Genomic DNA, 23,729 nt, shown 5'->3' with positions numbered 1-23,729 from the left:
AAATTCCCACTGGCTGTCAGTTTTACATATGGTAATGTATATGTTTCAATGCTACCATTTCTCTTTAGCTATTTTATCTACTAGAAAGAAACCCTGATAAGCTTTCCTAACTTTTGCTGCTTCCTAACGCTGACTCTATCACAAGCAACTTAAAGCACTTCCAATCGCTATCTTGGGGAGGGCTTAAGAGATAACCTACATACCCTTCCTTTCTCCACAAGGTTCGTTATCATGACAATAACTTCCACATTATGCTCCCATATCATTCTCCAGAAATCTTCGGCTGTGGACTTCAGTGGGCCTTGGGCAGCAATGTAAGCTTTTGGTCTGTTGTAGCCCTGAAGAGACAAATGACAAATGTTTCTCACTAACACATTTGTATGCCATTTTTACCTGTTCAGTTTCTAAGATTAGCACAGTTTTGCTCAAAGAAAACCATTAAAAAAATACTTCAAAGCCAGAAAATGTACAAGCACAGCAAAGACAACAATTCTTTAACTATGATATATATATATATATATATATATATATATATATATATATATAGTCTTTGCATCAACACAATCATTGTTCTCTGCACCTCCAGTCTTAGTGTATTTAATCCAAGTCTGTTTACTGTGCTTACTATCTGGTTCTTAACTATGCAGCTTTGAAACGTGTTTGAGGCATTAGGGCTCAGTTGTCTATAATCAGGAAACCTTTGGTGTTTTCTCCTTATGGCAGACCTGAACAATGCTAATCATTTACAGCTATCTTCACTTATTACCTGCTGTTGGCCAAGTTTACAAACATTAACCCTAATCCACATTTTACATGCAAAATGGAAGAATCATTCATGATTTGGGGATATGCAAACTGAAGCTCAGAAGAGTTAAGTGGCTTTCCAAGCTTTCAGTTAGCCAATGGCAGAACTGCAATTCAGAGCCAGTTCCAACTCCAAAGCCCATATTCAGTCTGATGCACAAATTCATAGACACAGAAGCCTGAACTGACTGCCTAAAACAAACCCACTGGATACTTATATTTGGTGCTCACTTCTTTGAATTAGGGAGCTTCCCTGGTGGGTCAGATGGTAAAAGGGTCTGCTTGCAACTTGGAAGACCCAGGTTCGATCCCTGGGTAGGGAAGATTCCCTGGAAAAGGAAATGGCAACCCACTCTAGTACTCTAGACTGGAAAATTCCATGGATGGAGGCGCCTCATAGGCTACAGTTCATGGGGTCAAAAAGAGTTGGGACTGACTGAGCAACTTCACTTTCACTTTCTTTCTTTGAACTAACTGTTCTTTCTTTGAATTAATTGTTTCTTGCTTTGAATTAACCTGAAGGCAGCTAGACTGTAAGGTCAGTGTCAGGAAAATAACCAAGTTCCATTGGCATTCAACTGACCACTGGGAAACAGCAGGAAGTGAGTCAGTGGTCTACAGCCCCTGGAGATTGCCAGTAAGTTTCACAAAGCTAGGTATTCTGATACATGTCCAGGGTTATAAATGCTGGTTACTGGTTTAGTAATCACGTGTTTGCCTTTTAGCCAATTCTTCTGTGGGAAATTTGCAGTCAAAATTTATTGATCATCTGCTATCTACATAATTTTGCACTATGAACCATGGGATGGAAATGCCAAACAAGCATTGATGCTACACATTTTATTTAAGGAGTTACAAACTTATCAGAATACATACATCCTACCTTGAATGTACATTCTCAGCCCAAATTCCCTCTCTCACCTAGGAAATAAACCAGAGCTTGAGTGTCATTCAATCTGAAAACCTTTAGCCATGGGATCTCTTACTGCTGATTTGTATTTTTATTATCTTTCACATAATATACGTTAAGCACTATTATATGTATAATACTCTGGTATAATATATTCACAATCTACTATAATTTTCATAAATTTTATTTTAAACATGCTTACATCAACATAATTGGCATTGATGTAATCAGTTAGTTTGCCATCCTTCTCAGCAAGTTGTGTGAGTTTAACCCTACTATGATCATCTGCAATAAAAAAGAAAATATTTCACTATATCATGAACTGCTTTTCAACAGAAAGGTCATTTACATTTACATGATCATTTATCAAATACAATTAAAATCAGTGCAAACATCATTTACTTTAGTTGGCTTTTGGAAGATACAGAGGATACAAAGATGACAAAAATATAGATACATATAGATAACAATAAAAACCATTTCTTTCAGGAAGGTTTCCAATGTAGAGGTGGGAATGGACATATACACAAAGAAGAATGTTTGGGTGTCAAGAGAGAAGTGCAGAGTCCTAGGGGAACACTGGTTTGGGATGAAAATAAACCTTTTCATAGAGGTTGACTCCTAAAGTTGGCATTTTAGATGGGCTTCTAAAGGTAGATACTGGGGCTGTGAACACTGCAGAGCCAGTGAAGGGGAGAGAACAAGCTAAGGCAGGATGGTAGCATGCATGCTTTGAAAAGGAGGCTGACAGAGTAAAACAAAGTAGAGAAGGAAGCAGGAGGGCTCCAGGGAGTCTCTCTGAATAGTTACAGCAGGCAGCTCTTTCAAGGGAAGACCTCAAAGAGGAACTACTGCAAAGGGAGGCAGGAAAACAACAGGCCAAGAATGAAGGGCATGGATCCTGCACTGTCAGTGAAGAGGACATGAAGACCATGGTAATTTATACATAGTTCAGTTCAGTCCAGTTCAGTCACTCAGTCATGTCCGACTCTTTGTGACCCCATAAACTGCAGCATGACAGGCCTCCCTGTCTACCACCAATTCCCAGAGATTACCTAAACTCATGCCCATTAAGTCGGTGATGCCATCCAACCATCTCATCTTCTGTCATCCCCTTCTCCTCCTGCCCTCAATCTTTCCCAGAATCAGGGTCTTTTCCAATGAGTCAGCTCTTCGCATGAGGTGACCAAAGTATTGGAGTTTCAGCTTCAACATCAGTCCTTCCAATGAGCAACCAGCACTGACCTCCTTTAGGATGGACTGGTTGGATCTCCTTGCAGTCCAAGGGACTCTCAAGAGTCTTCTCCAACACCACAGTTCAAAAGCATCAATTGTTCGGTGCTCAGCTTTCTTTAGAGTCCAACTCTCACATCCACACATGACCACTGGAAAAACCACAGCCTTGACTAGACGGACCTTTGTTGGCAAAGAAATGTCTCTGCTTTTCAATATGCTACCTAGGTTGGTCATAGCTTTCCTTCCAAGGAGTAAGCGTCTTTTAATTTCATGGCTGCATTCACCGTCTGTGGTGATTTTGGAGCCGCCCAAAATAAAGTCAGCCACTGTTTCCACTGTTTCCCCATCTATTTGCCACGAAGTGATGGGACTGGATGCCATGATCTTAGTTTTCTGAATGTTGAGTTTTAAGCCAACTTTTTCATTGCCCTCTTTCACTTTCATCAAGAGGTTCTTTAGTTCTTCTTCACTTTCTGCCATAAGGGTGGTGTCATCTGCATATCTGAGGTTCTTGATATTTCTCCCGGCAATCTTGATTCCAGCTTGTGCTTCCTCCAGCCCAGCATTTCTCATAGTTATACATAGTGCATGGTCATAATTAAATGTGTTGAAATGAGGAGTTCTGGAATAACTTCAGTTCTACAGAGAAACTATATTTGGAGGAACTGCTTAATAAGAAATCAAAGCATCACTAGAAGGACACTTGATGGTTTTCCTGGGCAGACTAGTTTTTTCAAAGATGAAGACATGAATACAGACCAAATGAGATATTCTGGAGTAGTAATACTTTGGTGATTTTGGCAGCTCACAAAGATGCAGGAAATGTATACAGAAATAGATGTGTGGCCATGGAAAGATGGCTTCAATGCTACGCTGACCTATTTTTGTATTTTGGTGCTGAAGGGTCTTACTGGGTAAACACTCTGGTTTATTCCTTCATCTGTAAAATAGAAATGTTATTACCTATCTTGCCAGGTTCTTTCAGGGATGAAATGAAATAACAGATTTATTTATTTAATTCACTTAAAATATTTTTTAAATTAATTTTTATTGGAGTATGGTTTATTGGAGTTGATTTACAGTGTTTTGTTAGTTTCTGCTATATAGCAAAGTAAGTCAGTTGAAATAACAGATTTACAGTGCCAGGCATATAGTAGGTGTTCAACAAATGTTAATCTCCATCCTCTTCTTAATTACTGGTAGGGATTTTGTATTTGGGCTTCCCTGGGGCTCAGTGGTAAAGAATCTGCCTGCAATGAAGAAGCCATGGGTTCTATCCCTGGGTTGAGAAGATCCCCTGGAGGAGGGTATGGCAACCCACTCCAGTATTCTTGCCTGGAGAATCCCATGGACAGAGGAGCCTGGTGGACGAAAGTCCATAGGGTGGCAAAGCATTGGGCACAACGGAAGCAACTTAGCATGCCCCCATGCATTTTCTATGTAGCTTGTAGAGGGAATGGTCTAACAACCACTTCACTCTAAGAAGCAATTGAATACAACTGAGCTTTTACATGTAGTAAGACAGTCGCTTCCACTGAGGAGGCCAAACATGAAGCAGAATCTTCTATCAAAATTGAAAAATTGGTGTAAACCTTGTAGGTTTACACCTACAACCAACATCTATGTAAACTACTTAGCAGTGTGATCATAAGTTTCCATTCTAGTTTCTAGAATGGAAACTACTTAGCAGTGTGATCATAAAAGTTTCCAGAAACTAGAATGGAAACACAATTTAAACAACCATGCTGTAATACCATGTTCACACAAAGCTAGGAAGACTTACTGAATATATAAGGAAGGAAGGAAGTTGAAGTTTTGGGGAAGAATGAAGATGGATTTCAAGAGATGAGGGGGATATAAAGGAAAATAAAAGGGAACCGATGTAAACAAGATATGCTGTAAGAAGATGGAAGGAACATGATAATTTCATAGGAAAATAAATAAGTATACTTGCCCTAAAGAAAAGAGCCAGACAGCTATTCATGGAGGAGAAAAAGACAATAAAAGGAGAGAAGAAATAAAAAGAAAGAATCCAACTAACCTTTTTATCAGCCCCCAGGGAGAATGGCAAGAGAGGAACAGAAATGTTAGGGGAAAAAAAAGAGTCTAAAAAAAATCCCTTTTGGTTAGTAAATTCACATAAAGTAGGGGGATCTCAAGTGAAAATAGAACTACGGAATAATAATAATGACAGAAAACTTAAGAACAAATTTACAGGCTATGAAGTCTGAAGAAAGGACTGGATTAAAACATGAGTTTATTTTGTTCAAAAGAAACAGACGTCATTAATTGAAAAATGTATTTAAGCTGGAGTAGTTAAACAATATGTATTGTCTAACACAAGTCTCATGTCCTGATACAAAGGTCCTGAAACAGCTTCACCGGGGTTTGCTGTCAGAGAACTTCAGGACACTGAATTAAAAGCAATGCAACAATAAGGTCAGAGTTGCGTGAAGGATATACTTACAGGCAACAATATTTATGTATCGGTTCTTGTGCTTATTGTCGGGGTGATTGGAGCTGTCTGCTGTGATACCTAAATCAACAGTACAGCTCTGCACCTCCTGTAAAGAAATTGCATGGGTAACATTTTAATACACATCCTTTCAAACAAAGTGCCTTAAAATACACTAAGGAAGACAACAAACAAAACAATCTATCAAAAAAATTTTTACATGTTACATCAACTATTTCTTGGCTATAAGAAAATGCAGTGAAATAATGCCTTACCTGGTAAAACTCTTTCAGTGTCTAATGAGGGAATGAATGCCAAAAAAGTAAAGAAATCAAATTCCACAGCACACGACAAATGAGAAAAAAAAGTGTTCATATTAGGTTTACAATGGAAAACCATGATCATGCAATAAATACATTTGTCAAATACTAACACAACAGAATGTTTCAAACAGTTGCATGCAAATCAAAATTTCTAACAGTTCGGAACCTTAAAATCATGTAAAAGGAAAAAATAACACTTTCAAAAGGGGACAGTGGTATAATAATATGATGAATTTTTAAAATGTTGATGAGAGAAACCACATATTTGATGACACATTTTGACATATGAGTCAGATTTGCTAATATTCAAATATAATTGTATTTGATCATGATAGAATTAATTGAAACTGAATTAGTGATACTTTTTTTGTGGTTGATTTTGAGTAATTTTAAGACTAAACAGTGTCCTTAATTAGGTGGTTTGTAACAGATTTAGAGTTGTCAACACATTAGACATCTCCTAAAGTTTTTTTTATCATATATACTATGTCTTTTGAAATAAAATTTAAATAGTATAACTTTCTACATACTTAATTAGTAGACTTCTCATTAATTAAAACCTCAATGAGTCAAGAAAAATTATTCCTGCCATTTCGCTTTTAAACAGAATTAAAATCCTTCTCAGGGATGTCTTCTATCTAAATATATCAGTTTGGAATTTTCAATTATTTAGTACATATTAAGATAATAACATGAAAGCCTTATAATTTTTGAGAAAATATATAATCTAAATATAAATCTGATTCATTGACAAAATGGCTCAGCCCTTTACTAAACAAGCACTCCAAGGCCTCTTTTGCAGCAAGTCATCCTGACTCTCGATTTAAAAACAATTTAATATATGACCCACTTAAAGGTACAGAATTATTAATTATTAAGCTAATTATTAAGTTAATAAAAAGCTTTCTTCAATCAGTGAATTAAGAACAATGGAATTAAGAATACACTTTTTGAGTAAAAGTGTGAGGTTATTTTATTAATTTAATCATCATGAACTCCCTAATACTACTTAAAATGATTTATGATTTTATAATTATGAAAACTGTGTATCTACTTTTGTATATATGCTATCAGCAACTTTTACAATAAATTCTCTATTTTTCCTTATGGTTTTTAACATCTGGAAAGTTAGACACAACATATTCTCCTTTTTGCAACTAGGATTTTGTTTGATTGATGCCTGATAGTTTCTGTAAATTCATACTGCACCACCTAGTAACCTCTGTTATGGTAGGAAAAAATAATTTGATGTCTTAAAAATATAATTCTTCATATTATTCCATTTTATTTAGTGGTCACCTCATAGTACTTTCTTATTCAATATAGCTATGACTGAAGATTTCTTTTAAGATTAAACTAGCTGGCTTCTACTGTTTTTAATTTAGTGAAAACATATATTTCATTTATTTTTCCTTTGGTTTTTTAAAGTTTTCTAATCTCTGGCATTTTCCTTCCATAACTATGCTCTTGGGGATCTGATTCATGGGAAGAGGTTGAGGGGTGTATTAGGAACTGTGGTATAGCCTCTGATCAGGGTCAGATCTCGAAGGGCTTCAAAGAAAGAGGTCAACTGATACTTGGAGAGGCTGCAGTTGGGCTGGGAGCCCCTGGTTTCTAGAATGGAAAGGACAGGAGTGTTAGATTTCAATCCCAGCCCTGCTATTTGCTTGAATGATCATTTGTGACTCCTTGCAACCCCATGGACTGCAGCCTGCTAGTCTCCTTTGTCCCTGGGATTTCCCAGCCAAGAATATTGGAATGGATTGCCATTTCTTTCTCTAGCGTATCTTCCTGATGCACAGATAAACCTATTTTCCTGCATCTCCTTTTTTTTTTTTTTGCCTTTTCATACTGTTCATGGGGTTCTCAAGGCAAAAAGATAGGACACTGAAAGATGAACTTCCCAATAGGTGCCCAATATGCTACTGAAGATGAGTAGAGAAATAACTCCAGAAAGAATGAAGGGATGGAGCCAAAGCAAAAACAATACCCAATTGTGGATGTGACTGGTGATGGAAGCAAGGTCTGATTCTGTAAAGAGCAATACTGCAAAGGAACCTGGAATGTTAGGTCCATGAATCAAGGCAAACTGGAAGTGGTCAAACAGGAGATGGCAAGAGTGAACGTCAACATTCTAGGAATCAGTGAACTAAAATGGACTGGAATGGATGAATTTAAATCAGATGACCATTGTATCTACTACTGTGAGCAAGATTCACTTAGAAGAAATGGAGTAGCCATCATAGTCAACAAAAGAGTCCGATATGCAGTACTTTGATGCCATCTCAAAAATGAAAGAATGATCTCTGTTTGTTTCCAAGGCAAACCATTCAATATCACGGTAATCCAAGTCTATGCCCCCGACCAGTAATGCTGAAGAAGCAGACCAGTTCTATGAAGACTTACAAGACCTTTTAGAACTAGCACCCCCAAAAGATGTCCTTTTTATTATAGGGGACTGGAATGCAAAAAGTAGGAAGTCAAGAAACATCTGGAGTAACAGGCAAATTTGGCCTTGGAGTATAGAATGAAGCAGGGCCAAGGCTAATAGAATTTTGCCAAGAGAACACACTGGTCATAGCAAACACCCTCTTGCAACAACACAAGAGAAGACTCTATACATGGACATCACCAGATGGTCAACACTGAAATCAGACTGATTATATTCTTTGCAGCCAAAGATGGAGAAGCTCTACATAGTCAGCAAAAACAAGACCAGGAGCTGACTGCGGCTGAGCTCATGAACTTCTTATTGCCAAATTCAGACTTAAATTGAATAAAGTGGGGAAAACCACTAGACCATTCAGGTATGACCTAAATCAAATCCCTTATGATTATACAGTGGAAGTGAGAAATAGATTTAAGGGACTAGATCTGATAGACAGAGTGCCTGATAAACTATGGACAGAGGTTTGTGACATTGTACAGGAGACAGGGATCAAGGCCATTCCCAAGAAAAAGAAATGCAAAAAGGCAAAATGGTTGTCTGAGGAGGCCTTACAAATAGCTGTGAAAAGAAGAGAAGTGAAAAGCAAAGGAGAAAAGGAAAGGTATAAGCATCTGAATGTAGAGTTCCAAAGAATAGCAAGGAGAGATAAGAAAGCCTTCCTCAGTGATCAGTGCAAAGAAATAGAGGAAAACAATAGAGTGGGAAAGACTAGAGATCTCTTCAAGAAAATTAGAGATACCAGGGAACATTTCATGCAAAGATGGGCTCAATAAAGGACAGAAATGGTATGGACCTAACAGAAGCAGAAGATATTAAGAAGAGGTGGCAAGAATACACAGAAAAACTGTACAAAAAAGATCTTCACGATTGAGATAATCACAATGGTGTGATCATTCACCTAGAGCCAGACATCCTGGAATGTGAAGTCAAGCAGGCCTTAGAAAGCATCACTACAAACAAAGCTAGTGGAGGTGATGGAATTCCAGCTGAGCTATTTCAAATCCTGAAAGATGATACTGTGACAGTGCTGCACTCAATATGCCAGCAATTTTGGAAAACTCAGCAGTGGCCACAGGACTGGAAAAGGTCAGTTCTCATTCCAATCCCTAAGAAAGGCAATGCCAAAGAATGTTCAAACCACCGTACAATTGCACTCATCTAACACACTAGTACAGAGAAGGCAATGGCAACCCACTCCAGTACTTTTGCCTGGAGAATCCCATGGACAGAGGAGCCTGGTAGGCTGCATCTATGGGGTCACACAGAGTCGGACACAACTGATTTGACTTAGCAGCAGCACACACTAGTAAAGAAATGCTCAAAATTCTCCAAGCCAGGCTTCAGCAATATGTGAACCATGAACTTAAAGATGTTCAAGCTGGTTTTAGAAAAGGTAGAGGAACCAGAGATCAAATTGCCAACATCTGCTGGATCATCGAAAAAGCAAGAGAGTTCCAGAAAAACATCTTTTTCTGCTTTATTGACTATGCCAAAACCTTTGACTGTGTGGATCACAATAAACTGTGGACAATTCTGAAAGAGATGGGAATACAGACCACCTGACCTGCCTCTTGAGAAACCTATATGCAGGTCAGGAAGCAACAGTTAGAACTGGACATGGAACAACAGACTGGTTCCAAATAGGAAAAGGAGTACGTCAAGGCCGTATATTGTCACCCTGCTTATTTAACTTCTATGCAGAGTACATCATGAGAAACACTGGGCTGGAGGAAGCACAAGCTGGAATCAAGATTACCAGGAGAAATATCAATCACCTCAGATATGCAGATGACACCACCCTTATGACAGAAAGTGAAGAAGAACTAAAGAACCTCTTGATGAAAGTGAAAGAGGGCAGTGAAAAAGTTGGCTTACAGCTCAACATTCAAAAGACTAAGATCATGGCATCTGCTCCCATCATTTAATGGCAAAAGATGGGGAAACAGTGGTTGACTTTATTTTGGGGGGCTCCAAAATCACTGCAGATGGTGACTGCAGCCATTAAAAATTAAAAGACACTTACTCCTTGAGAGGAAAGTTATGACCAACCTAGATAGCATATTAAAAAGCAGAGACATTACTTTGTCAACAAAGGTCTGTCTAGTCAAGGCTATGGTTTTTTCAGTGGTCATGTATGGATGTGAGAGTTGGACTCTAAAGAAAGCTGAGCGCTGAAGAATTGATGCTTTTGAACTGTGGTGCTGGAGAAGACTCTTGAGAGTCCCTTGGACTGCAAGGAGAATCAGCTAGTCCGTCCTAAAGGAGATCAGTCCTGGTTGTTCACTGGAAGAACTGCTGTTGAAGCTGAGACTCCAATTCTTTGGCCACCTGATATGAAGAGGTAACTCATCTGAAAAGACCCTGATTCTGAGAAAGATTGAGGGCAGGAGGAGAAGGGGGCAACAGAGGATGAGATGGTTGGATGGCATTACTGACTCCATGGACATGAGTTTGAGTGAACTGCAGGAGTTGGGGATGGACAGGGAGGCCTGGCATGCTGCAGTTCGCGGGGTTGCAAAGAGTTGGACACGACTGAGGACTGAACTGAACTTCCTGCATCTCCTGCTTGGCAGACAGATTCTTTACCACTGAGCCACCTGGGAAGCCCCACCCTGCTATGTATTAAGATAAGATACTTGAGATAGGGAGGTTATACTGTATTATCCAGGTGAGCTCCAAATGCCTTCAATCCTGAATCCTCATAAGAGTGAGGCAGATAGAGATTACACATTTGTAGGTGCTAAGTCCATTCAGTTGTGTCCAACTCTTTGCAACTCTATGGATTGTAGCCCTCCAGGCTCCTCCATCCATGGGATTCTCCTGGTAAGGATACTGGAGTGGGTTGCAATTTCCTTCTCCAGAGGATCTTCACAACGTCTCTTAGATTGGTTCTTTACTACTAGCACCACCTGGGAAGCCCATGCTGTTTATGAGTTGTTAATTAACTTTTGTTGAAGTTGCTTTCATCAATATGATTAGAAATAAAAACAACTTCCTGAACTGGGTGAAGGTTGATTGTAGATGCATCTAGTACAATGACTGACATGTAGGGAGTGCTCAACGAAGGTGACTTTATGCTGTGGTTTTTACTGTTAACTGTTGGCTGAGGGCACACTATTTTGAAAAATCTTCTTAATTGATAATTCAGTGGGCCATGATAAATTTAAAGTAAATTTCCCTCTAAGAGTGTTTTACAGAATACTACTGGAAAAATTTTCAGTGATTGTGAAATTCCAATGTTTTTTAGAAATGTGTATTTTCTTGAGAAGACGGGACTTTACCTTGGATAATATTTATTATGCCTTGTATAATAAGCGTTTTTGCATTTACACTGGTGTAATCCTTACAGGTAGGAGTCTGTATGTACTTTGGCTGAAAATTATGAAATTTACTAGTTTATTATAATCTATATAGTTTAGAAAGTTAAAAGGAATCAGTGTCACCAATTCAGATTAAAAAAAGAATACTATAGTTCTGATTTTATGGGAATTAACTATGGTTTTGTTTTTTCCACTAGTACAACTGAATTTTAAAATAGAAAACCAATTTGCTAAATTATATGATAACTATCACACATATCCTAAACACATAACTGATTATGGAAATAATAATTTCACTAGAATGGAAATGGTTTCAATTCAAGAAATAGCCTATTGGTGAATTTCAAAAAATTACTATTTTCCATACTGTTTAAAAGAGACATATTAAAATCATACCTCAAATTCTTCAGTAAACCCACTACTTGCATGTAAGTCTGCAACATGCTTTGGAAAGTGCTTTATTGGAATTGCTCCAACATCATCTAAGTGAATAAAAAAAATTAAGTTGGAAAGGATAACTCAACAGAAATAAATGTTCCTCTCATTTGTGGGGATTTATAAAGAGCTTTCTTCTAAAACAACTTCAAAATTCAATTAGTCCTATAATCTCGACTGAACCTGTGTTCAGAGAAACAATAAACAACAATTATCAATTTTCCCTACATTTACTATTAATCATAACCTGCATTTTAGAATTCTGATTTTGATCAGGAATCTTTTCCTTTCATATACTAAAGAGAAAATAATTAATTTCCAATGTTAAGTTATAAATAACACCCAATGGACTGCATCACTTTATGGATAATTTTTTTTAACATGAGTGGGAATTGCCTGTCAATTCTGAGGAAAAAATGCAGAAATAATATATTTTCAATGTCATTATGGATTTAACATAATATATAGTGCAATTTCAGTTTTATACAATTGTACAGTTTAGAGTCTCTCCAATAAATTGTCAGATGTTTACATTTGAAAACATTTTTTCTTTTTCTCCATAAATAATAGAAAACATTTATATGCAGACTATTCATTAAGTATACTGTCAAAAACCTTTGGGACTTTTAATCTGTAAAATTTCAAGAATTCTAACTTGAAAAAATGCTATGTAAACAAAGTCACTGGATCTGTTAATTAATTGTGAAGGGGCCAATTTTTTTTACCTGTTTCTGTTTTTTTCTCTTTTTTTCCCCCCTGGAAAGGCTTTCTTAGATTAAACATATTACTAGTTCACAGTGTGCAACTTCACAAGTGATATCTCTGACAAGGAAACATCAAACACATTTCACTAGAAACAGTTATTTACATCAACAGATGTTCAGCATCTAGGCCACTTAATATTTTTAAGCTTCAGTTACCAAGAATTTGTTGATTTAAAAAAAAATTAGAATCCATCTGTTCTCTTTCAGATAAGTGTACCTGAATACTAAAATTGAATTAGCGAGTTAAGCTTAAGAAACACTAGACAAAGGTGTAATTCCACCTTCACACCTACAGAAGCATCTTGCCTGGAAGTAGCTTTTATAATTAGATAAGAAAACAGAAATAACTCGTCACATCTAAATCATTAGTCCTAAGCTCTGCCAAACCCATGGATATTCCTCAGCAGAGCTAACCTCTTTCCATGAGCAAATTGATTACTTCTCATGTGCTATCATGTCTTCCAGTGATTTCTTTTACGAATTGGTCTGCAAGTAGGTGAGACTAGCTTATCTTTTTATTTTCTGATTTCACATGAACATATGCATATGTTGGGGGTGCTCAAGAGTGCTTCCTTGAGAGCTGAGCAGACGAAAGCAGGAAACGCCCTTGATCACCATTCTTCTGAGAAACAGGACAGGGGGTCTCGATTTCCTGGACAACCCAATTTTGGATTATTTTATTTATTGTTAATAATAAACTGTGTTGGACTCTAGATAATGTTAGAGTTAATTTGCTTACCCATGCTGACAGGGTATGTTGGAGAGGTATGTTTGACAGTGAAGGGAACTAAACCCAACAGATAACTGAGAGCAATCGGTCTCAAAACTTCTAAGTATGTTAATAAGAAATGGTGCTGTACTAAAAGAAATGACAGAATTTTAATATAAACTGGAAAAGCCAATAAAACAGTGGTGGTTAAAGACACAAAGCGGATAAAAGAGGTGAAAGCGCAAAACAGGTCTAACTCCTATGTCTGTTGAAAATTGCAATGAAAATGCTTCTGTTTTATTTTTCTGTTTTTTAAATCGCATGAGACTTCAGAAGATAACATCCTGTAGAATGTGCACCTCAAGCAGTAACATGTGGCGTCTCAGATAATTTAAAAAGAGACTTTTGTACAAAGACACGGAGAGGAATGTTTCCTTTTGCTTTCCCTGGTCTCCTTGTCCTTGTATCATCCTCTGTCCTCCTGTTCTTCTTCCTTAATTCGCACACTTCTAGACAACTTTTTGTTGTTATCACTTTTCATCCTGAAATGTTATAAAATGTTAATTCAAAACAAGTGTCTGCGACCTTAGTGACAATGTGATTTCCAGAGTCAGTAAGAGTCTTAAAGTGACTCCTGTTAATTCTTGAATATTGTTGATTAGGTTAAGTTCTGATAAAGCAGTTGATGCTTTTCCAGGTATCCAACGGTCTGACATTTTTACTTAAAATATTTCAGGCAACCACACTTTCTTTGTGCTCATGTTTCTCTTCTACCCTCACCATTATATAGTTTCTTTATTTTCCCCTAATGTAGTTAAGAAAGCTTTTCTCACATTCACTCAGATAATCAGAAAGAAATCAAAGTTTATTCTAATTTTGGTGGGTTTTGTCCTGTCCATCCTTACTGCATTGATTTAGTCTGACTTTTGGTGTTTAGATATCCACTAAAGTAACTGAAATGACTGAAAGTCAACATTATTCCTTACTTATATATTATTGCTATAAATATTTATGTTCTTTAACATACAACATCTGAACAACTATAAATTATTTTGTCACATCATCTGTATGGTTAAGAATGTTCAAAAATAACAAGTTAAAAACCTGAATGCCTGATACATAATATTTTAGGTAACACAACATTTACTAATCTACATTACAGCATTTGCAAAGTACTTCAACAAGGACAAACCTTCCAACATCATGCTTTTCATTTAACATCTACCAGCTACTCAGGGTCACTTTAAGCTATTACCTGAAATTGGAAAGATAGGTGTTGGAGGTGTGGATATTACTCGAGGGGATGTACTGTCCTCTAAATAAAAATGTGCAGTCTGGAAACATTTCCTGGAAAGAAAAGAAGGCAATTTATACTACTATCTGGAATGGACAAGAAGACGACTTCTGAGAGGCTTAAAAATTATGACAGAAATCTTCAGAATTAAAGAACATAAGTGGAAATCTATTACCTACTTTTACAAAACACAGGTATTAAAGAATTTTACAGCCTCCAAATTTATCTCAGTTTTACCTGTACCAGATGCAGAAGAGCGAGCAGGTATCAGACATGCTATAAGCAAAGGTTAACACTTGAACTTGCAGGTGGTGCCAAGGAGTAGGATACCCGGCTTACTCTTCTACTGTTTCTGTATACCAGGATGTCCTGCCACTTTGGACAGGATCAGAGTGGAAAAGATAGTCTATCCAAAGCTATTTTTCACTCAATATTTAAAGGACCATGCCATTCTGAGGCTATTCAGCTGCTAGCAGAAGGCAGCAAGGAATGACCAGGTAGAAGCTAATTTCCACTATGATAACATTTGATGAAAAAAGACAGCTTTATATTACAAGTGTGACAATGTCGTAATGACAAAATGAAGTGAAGAAATAATGAGCATGTAACCAAAAACAGGGGTGATTTTCTCTCCAACAGATGCTAGCCTTGATGAGGGTTTTGAGAATGAATATATTTGGAATCAACCACAACTGTGACCTATAAGGTCACCTGAATCTATTTTCATTTAGATAATAAGAGTAACATCTGGTACGAGCTCGTGCAAACTATTGAGAAGAGCAAAGAACCAACTGCTGCTGTAAACTAATGCAAACTATCGTTAATTAAAAAATGTAGATAATTAAAACTGCTAATGACACTCTTTGATGTGGGTCATTTAATTTATTTGAAGCATTACTCAGGAGTGGTTAAGTTTAAATGGAAAGATCTGTTTGAGTGAAAATGCCAATCTCGTTTTTCATTTGAAAAATCCAAGCAACAAGGTATTTATCCTAATGAACTTTAACATTTGTTCTTATGACACACTTCAATTGTGATATTTTCTTTCAATAATCAGTTCCCTGCATAAAACTCTTCAGTGGTTTCCCACTGGAATAAGAATGATATTCCATTATTTCAGCAAGGGTGGTTAGACCCTCTGTGACCTGGTTCCGCCTTCATACCCCCACCAGTAGTCTCATCTCTTTTTACTTCTGCAACCACTAGGCTCTAACCCACTGGCCATACCTTTCTCCTTCCAAGAAGTCCTGCAATATTATCCCAGGGTCGTGGTTCTTGGTGTTCCCTCTGGCCACTTGCCTCTTTCCCATCATTTATACATTGGCTCAAATGCCACTTCCTCTGAGAGTCCTTCTCTGACCACCTAAGCTATTAATAAAACTATAAGCCCCTCTGGCTAAGTCACTATTCTGCCCCTTTTTTGTTTGCTTTATGGCACTTATCATTCTCTGAAATACTTTATTTATACATTTGTTTGTTCATAGTTCATAATTTTAGTTGGTTCTCCCTCACCAGAATTTAAGTCCCCCAAAAGCAAAGATGCATGTGTGTGCTCAGTCGTGTCTGACTCTTTGTAGCACTATGGCCTGTGGCCCACCAGGCTCCTCTGTTCATGGAATTTTCCAGGCAAGAATACTGGAGTGGTTTGCCATTTCCTTCTTCAAGGGATCTTACTGACCCAAGGATTGAAGCCACATCTCCTGTGTCTCCAACACTAGCAGGCAGTTTCCTTACCACTGAGAACATGTGGAGCCCAACAAAAGGCAAGACACTTGGTCTTAAAGTAGTGTTAGTCCTCATAATAATGTCTCACATGTTACAGGTGCCCTGGAATATTTGTTCAATGAATTCACTGCCATACGTATCAATAGTACAGAATTATACAGTTTATTTATAACTCTAATGTCACAAGTTTAAAGACAAATCCAAAGGTAATGATGTGCACAGCAAAAAAAAAAAAAACAAAAACAAAAAACTATCTGCTGTGATAGTATAATCATAATCAAACCTGGGAGAGTATAGATAATTGACAGAACACACTAATGTCTTCAACAGAGAAGAGGTGATGTAGGAGGAAGACAAGTGCATGCACCATCAACTACGATGTGGGGCAAAAAGACCCAAGCAAGGTCATATCCTGAAGAGTGGAAAAAGCCTGGCAGAGCAATGAGAAATGGGAAAGAGGAGGGCTACAGGTCTCAAGATAAAGATTCTTTCCTATTGAAAGTCCATATCTGAGCAGAACTGACACCAGTCTAGAGCAGAAACTTCAGGAAAGTGTGGGTCATCTGTGCAACCACAGATGTAGTATCTTCTGCCCCACTGATAGGCAGACACTATCAGATCTTTTAAGATCACAGAATTAAAAATCTCTTTGATTCCTTTAAAATACGGCTTTTTATTTATCAATGAATCTTAAAGTTGTAAAATATTTAATACCTTTAGGGAGCTAGTACAGTATTACAGCTAATACCAGAGTCCTTCCTCCAGCATCTCTGACATATAAAAAGGATTCAGTTTGAATCCTTCTGTGACAAGGAGCTTACTTCTCTATGAATCATCTTTAGCTACTACACATTTCTTACACTAACCCAAAAATCAATCCCTTGTAAGTATCTCCAAATGGTACCCAAAGAGGAGACCCTCCTGTTCCAATGTAACACCTCTTACTATTGATATTTTTCTTATAGGTTGAGCCTCAAACCTATCTCCCTTTTACTTTGACATATTGGCTTTAGTTCTGTACCTTACAGATTTTTAGACTGTAGTATCCAAATCTTTAAATACCTAAACCCTACCTATCTGTGGTCCAAACCTTTTTTGACTTTTCTCCTTGAAGTTTATGTCCAATAACAAACATGTTGTAGATCACTGAACATGTCTTGCCTGCTCTAACCCAGTTATTTCTTCTCCCTGCTTTAACCATGGTTCTTCTTCTGACCAAAATGCCTCGGTCACTAACGTGCCATGCAAATATTTCCTTTCAAAAGACAGCTCAGCGGCATCTTCTCTGTGAAACAGCCTCTCATTTCTTAAGCAGATTCTTGCACTCCAGTTTCTGTTTCTATTATAATGAACACAAACGTCCATCCACATTCTTGTTTAAAAAGATTGCTTTGAAAAATATGCTTAATTAATCCAAGAATGACATTTAATTTATTTTAAATATTTTAATTAATTGGTGGTAAAAGTAATCATTTTGTAGTATATTTGTTTTGGGCCTTTATCCTCATTATATATATATTTTAAAGATGGGGCCATGCCTTTTGATTTATGTAGACCAAATTTTAAATACAATGCCAGGAGTGCAATAGGTATTAAATGTTGAATGGTTAGATGGATTTCCAGTAGAATTTCCAGTAGAATTCCACCAACCATAATGTATACAGCTGTATCCTAGACTCTCTTGCCTACTGGAGCCTCGAATGAGATTAACTTAAAATTTCAAAACATTTGGGAGGAAGAGGAAGAGAATATACAGGTAGAGAAGGATGGATTGATGGGTGGATGGATGGATGGATAGATGCCTAGACAGAGGATGTGTCTGAGAAAATGGGAAGAAGGCAACATCTCTTACAATGGGAAAAGGCAAATTAAGATGTATCAGTACCAAGGTTTAAGATGTTGCTAATATTCCTTGTAGTAAATTCCAGCTCTTCTTTTCAGCTATGTAATCAAATATTTGTTGGTTTTAGAAAATAAGTGGTGTAGTAATGTTACTTGTATTAACAGGTAACAAAAGAATCTTATAAATCATACCAATAAGCTTAAAAGTAGGAAACAATTAAAATAGTACAGGATTCATTCTGGATGAAGAGCATCTGTATGTGGCTTAGGAACTCTTTATGGTACAGTCTTACCTAGGAGGTGACACTCTATATAAAAGGTAGCATGGCACTGGGAGTCCTCCATTCTGGATGGTAGCTACCAATGACCCATAAATTTAAATTTAATACCAAGAGAAAAATTATACTGCTTCTCTTCCCACTCTCCCCAGTCAGAACAAGGGTGCCTATGGAAAACTCTGTTCTATATTGCTTTTGATGGAGTGCTGTTTATTTGAACACATTTTTGGTATTTTTCAGATCTAACTATTAAAAAAAGCTCTCCAAAATTTCCTCTTTGTCATCTTTAAAAAGAACTTTTTGCAGCTATTCTTATGGAAATAATTTTGTGTCTTGGAAACTTATGATTTGGCTCATGTAAATTATACCTTAAAACATCTGGAAAATAATTTCAAGGCATATTATTTAATGTATGACAAAATTCGGCATCTATGGTCCATCTGTTCTGTATCAGCAGTGAGTGTCGTCACGTCTATGTGCTAAGTGTTGATAACTACGTCTCCTGCTAATTATCACTCAGCCATGAAGAAAAAAGTGATGACTGTTTTAAACTTGTAGACATAGGTCCTATCAATCAATGTTAATCTGATTATTTAATTTACACCTTTTCATCACAGTATTTGGAATTAAAAGCTAGAAATGTATAATTATTATTCCAGTTTTTGGATCCTTACACAAATACGAAACAATATTCGTTATGCTGTATTCAACACAGAAACCCTGAAGAAAGTCTGACTCCAATCTAAAAGATGATCTCTCCCCCAAACAGTAAAAAGAGGACACTAATTCCTAGATGGGTGAGTGACTTGCCCAAAGCCATATAATAAATGTTGGGCAGAACTGGAAAAGAGACCCAGATTTTATCGCCTCTGATTTGTTCTGTCTTCCTGCTATGGCATGCTTTCTCTTAAGGTCTATACCAAACATAAGAGACCACTTTGAGTTAGGTAAATTAGGCAAAAGAGAGGATTTATCATACCATTTGTGATTATTTTTTTCTCCCAAAGAATTAGGTTAGAAAAGTGTTTTAATATATAAACTGGAAAAACTTATAAGGACAATGTTACTATTAAGACTCTTGTTGGTATGTCATTAGATTTTTAAACCTTTCTACAGGCTATAGTTTGCACAAAGGTCTAAAATGTTTCCATATTGGTGAATGAAATCATGCTCAGAAATGCAGCTACCCTAGAATGTGAATAATTCATACAAAGCGTGAAGAATGCACTACCATCGTCATTTTGTAGTTTAGCAAATTACTCCTAGTGTATTCATCTCACTGATTTTAAAAGTTACATTTGGGAGTGAATTAACTTCAAATGGCTGTGAGATGGACAGTTATGTTAAATTTGTAAATGGATAAGAGTAACAAATTTTATCAGGACATTTGATTGTTAGATATAAAATATATACATAAAACTCTAAGAGTATTCATATTTTAAACTAACACTCTACTCAAATTATATGTGTTATTTGTAAGGAAAACAGAAATGTTTCATGGAGGAAGGTCAAATTAGTATTTTCCAACTTATATTTCATCTTTTTTATCCACATAAGTACGGATGGAATGGCCTACTAATAACAAAAGATATAAACCACTCCAGACTTGACTTTACCATGAAATCTCAAATCGTATTAAATAAGGCACTGATCTTCAATTTTGTAGAAACTAAACTTGGAATATTAAGTAACAGATTAAAAAACTCATTCTAATTACTTCAACCTTTTAACTATAAACTGTTTAACACTTCAACTGAAATTTATTCTAACACTATTTACTATGGAATAGAATATGATCTCATTTCCTACCCTATTTTATGTTTGTCTAACTTCAATTCCCATTAACTTCAAAAATTGACTTGGCAGGGAAAATTAGCTTAGAGATAAAACAGTAATCTGAACAAACATGATATCAGTGTTGGTAAGAAGTCTGGCCAACAAGTCCCGTGGGGAGTAAGAAGAAAAGCAATATGAATTCTTGCTGAGCAAACGTTTACGCATTAGGTACTGTGCTGGCGGTACTCTGCTAAACATGAAATCTTCTGTCAAAAGAGGCATTGGTGATTACAGGAATCATTAAAGAAAGCAGTTTTGTTTGCATGATGTTATGGACACAGCAGACTCCTAAGCCATTCATGACAACAAAAGCATGATTTGTTCTCTATAGTCTGCAGTCTACTCTGTTCTGTAAAAGAAGTCAGATGTGAAATATGGCTGCTCATGGAAACAGTCTACCTTAGTCAACCAATATACAACCACACACAGCTAGATGATCCAACCCCACAGTCTCAGACACACACAGCTCCTTTCCAGTCTTCCTACCTGCCGGGACCCTGCCTGGCACACCCTTCTCCTTTAGTTCCTTTTTGTGAATCCTATCTAGCTCAAGCTCGACATTTCTCATTTATGCTGCCCATTCTGGCCCATCAAGCTCCTTTTTTTCTCTGACTACTCTTAGCATTAAGACATTTCAGCTGCCGTGCATACACTTCTGTGTAATATTTTACACATTTTTCACGGAAAACTCTTTCTCTTCAATAAGCATAAACATCTTGACAGTGGTGACTCTCCATTCATTTATTTTTTATATGCTTCCACAGTATTTCACACAATACTGAGCACATGGGAAACAGTCAATAAACATACTAAATATTTTTTAATAAACTGAGAAAAGATTTTTTGGAATAACACAAAGAGTGGTGATGATAAACTTATAGACAGATGTTGCTAAACTGAACAAAACTCTCTTTTAAAACAAAAGGATAAAGTACTAAGTTATGCCCTTTCTTGGTTTAGATAGGTTTCCTTATATTATCATAAAGTCCTTGCTTTCCAACAGACATGGTTATAGCATTTATACTGATTTATATTACATCCCTAGTAAGCATAAATTTGTACTGTGTTCTGTTTGCCGTAGGATCAGACTCTTATGATAGATGCAATGTTCCTTGCCTTTTAAAAGTTTCAATAGGTTATTGATAAGAATGAAGCTATATCTCATCCTCAAAGCAAACAATAATGAATTTTAAAATCCCATTCCTCTTAATATAGTCATTTACTTTATCTTCAAATTGTATTCTATTTTAATGCTTGATTTGTACTTTTGTGCATGTTATCATTTTTTTGTATTAGCATGCAGTTAATATTGTTCTTGTACAAAATCCACTGCTATAAAAAAAAAAAAGACACAGATGTATAGAACAGTCTTTTGGACTCTGTCGGAGAGGGAGAGGGTGGGATGATTTGGGAGAATGGCATTGAAACATGTATAATATCATATAAGAAATGGATCACCAGTCCAGGTTTGATGCAGGATACAGGATGCTTGGGGCTGGTGTACTGGGATGACCCAGAGGGATGGTACAGGGAGGGAGGTGGGAGGGGGGTTCAGGATGGGGACCACGTGTACACCCGTGCCGAATTCATATTGATGTATGGCAAAACCAATACAATATTGTAAAGTAAAAAAAGAAAAGAAAAAAATATTTTTCACTATATCAAAAACCATGTTTTCCAAAATAATAACTTTCAAAGTTCAAAAAGTTCAAGAATTTAATTGAGAACCTTAGACGCTATGGTAACATCAGAATGTTCATTAGATTAACATGAAAGTAAAACTGTCAAAATACTGTATTAAATATTAACTGAAGTAAAAGTTCCTCCATTTTACCTTTAATTGTTTGACACAAGTGTGAAGAATAGTCAGATCTTTTATTATTATGTCTTTGGATTCACAAATTCTTCTTACTCAGAGTTACCTGGATAAATTAGAGGTAGCTCTCAAGTAAAGTGAATTTTGAGTATGTTTTGCAGAACATTCAGGTAAAACAAAGGTAAAATCTGAGCTCTATGAAAAACACATCCAAAACATTCAACTTACCTCCAGTAGATGAGAATACCCACAAGAACCACTAGACAGATAAAAGTCAGAGCCGACACGATCACAAGGGGTATAACTGCCTTCTTCTCGGATTCCAGCCCCTCAGCTAGACCAATACGAGACTCATGGCTACTATTACTGGCCTCTGTAGTCGGAGAAAATTGAGAAAGTTGATATTTAAGCTTGAGGAAAAAGCGCAACATTTTTCAACCGAATAACTGCAATCTTCTTGCTGTTGCTTACCTTTAAAATTTCTCTGACCCAAAGCTTGAAAAGTAAGGCAATTGCAAAATAAATGAGTCATAGGTGTGAAGTATATAGTGTGGGGAATTTAGTCAATAATCATGCAATATCTTTATGGTAATAAACTTACTGTGGTGATCAATTTGAAATGTTCAGAAGTATCGAATCACTATGTTGTGCAATAAGGACTAACATGGTGTTACAGATCAATTATACTTCAAAAAGAAACAAACTCACAGAAAAAGAGAAAAAAGTAAATCAGGCTATCAGAGCTGAGGAACTATAATATCCAACAAAGATTGGTAACCAGGAAGCATAATATTGCCTTGAAAAGCTTGTGAAAAGGGAAAAGAAAGTATTAAAATAAAACTATTCAGTTTTTAATAAAAATGATCCAGAAAAACAATGCTTCTTACTGAATCACCATATATAATCTTGATTTCCCAAAATGTAGTGGAAATACTTTTCATCCCACAGGTAGGTAAATAATTAGGAACAATTAATAATTTCATAAAGAGAGACTCTTAGAATAACTCTTCTTACATTAAGATAACCCTTCAATCCAGCAAACTATTTAAAATTTAGACATTTTGAATTCCCTTCTTGCCAACTGTTTTTCTCTATCAAAAATAAAAATACCTTTGCATGTGAATTGAAGGAATGCACAGATCTAAGACATTTTTTTAAAATACGCAAGTGTAAATTATGAAAAAGTCTAAATTCTGTCCTTGGGTTATTTCAGAAGATAGAAAAATTTTTTGTGACAAATCAGGTACATTTTTGTTCTAGAACTTCAAAATCACTGCAAACAAAGCTATCTTTCTAAGTTGTTAAAAAAAAGTTTCAGAACTTCAGAGTGTCAGTGACCAGTCACAATTTCTCCCTTCTACTTTGAGGTGTGTGCAGTGGGAAACCAAGATGATTGTACATCAGAACTCTAACAGGATGCTACAACAAGCTGACACTGCTACAAACTAACAGTCATCCTGTCCACCTGTAGGATCTCTGGAGTAACTAAGTTTAAATACCTCATCAGAGTCTACCTTGCTTCCAACATATATG

The 23,729-nt window shown here is 36.5% G+C and overlaps 1 protein-coding gene across 4 annotated transcripts in view; it reads right to left on the bottom strand.

The window, feature by feature from the left end:
* PTPRZ1 (protein tyrosine phosphatase receptor type Z1) overlaps positions 1–23,729 on the bottom strand; it is a 199,164-nt gene that overhangs the window by 20,566 nt on the left and 154,869 nt on the right. For 2 of the 4 annotated variants that reach the window (XM_004008014.5, XM_042248749.1), the window contains exons 13-19: positions 22,425–22,569; positions 14,661–14,752; positions 11,894–11,979; positions 5,681–5,701; positions 5,418–5,514; positions 1,917–1,999; positions 204–338 (exon numbers count right to left, since the gene is read on the bottom strand). In XM_004008014.5, coding sequence (XP_004008063.3) covers positions 204–338; positions 1,917–1,999; positions 5,418–5,514; positions 5,681–5,701; positions 11,894–11,979; positions 14,661–14,752; positions 22,425–22,569 — 659 coding nt within the window. The remainder of the gene's footprint in view (positions 1–203; positions 339–1,916; positions 2,000–5,417; positions 5,515–5,680; positions 5,702–11,893; positions 11,980–14,660; positions 14,753–22,424; positions 22,570–23,729) is intronic. The other 2 variants (XM_042248748.1, XM_042248750.1) reach the window with 1 other exon arrangement.

This window comes from Ovis aries, chromosome 4 (genome assembly GCF_016772045.2).
Source record: "Ovis aries strain OAR_USU_Benz2616 breed Rambouillet chromosome 4, ARS-UI_Ramb_v3.0, whole genome shotgun sequence".
Classification (NCBI taxonomy): domain Eukaryota; kingdom Metazoa; phylum Chordata; class Mammalia; order Artiodactyla; family Bovidae; genus Ovis; species Ovis aries.
This window is presented reverse-complemented; position numbering and strand designations above follow the sequence as displayed.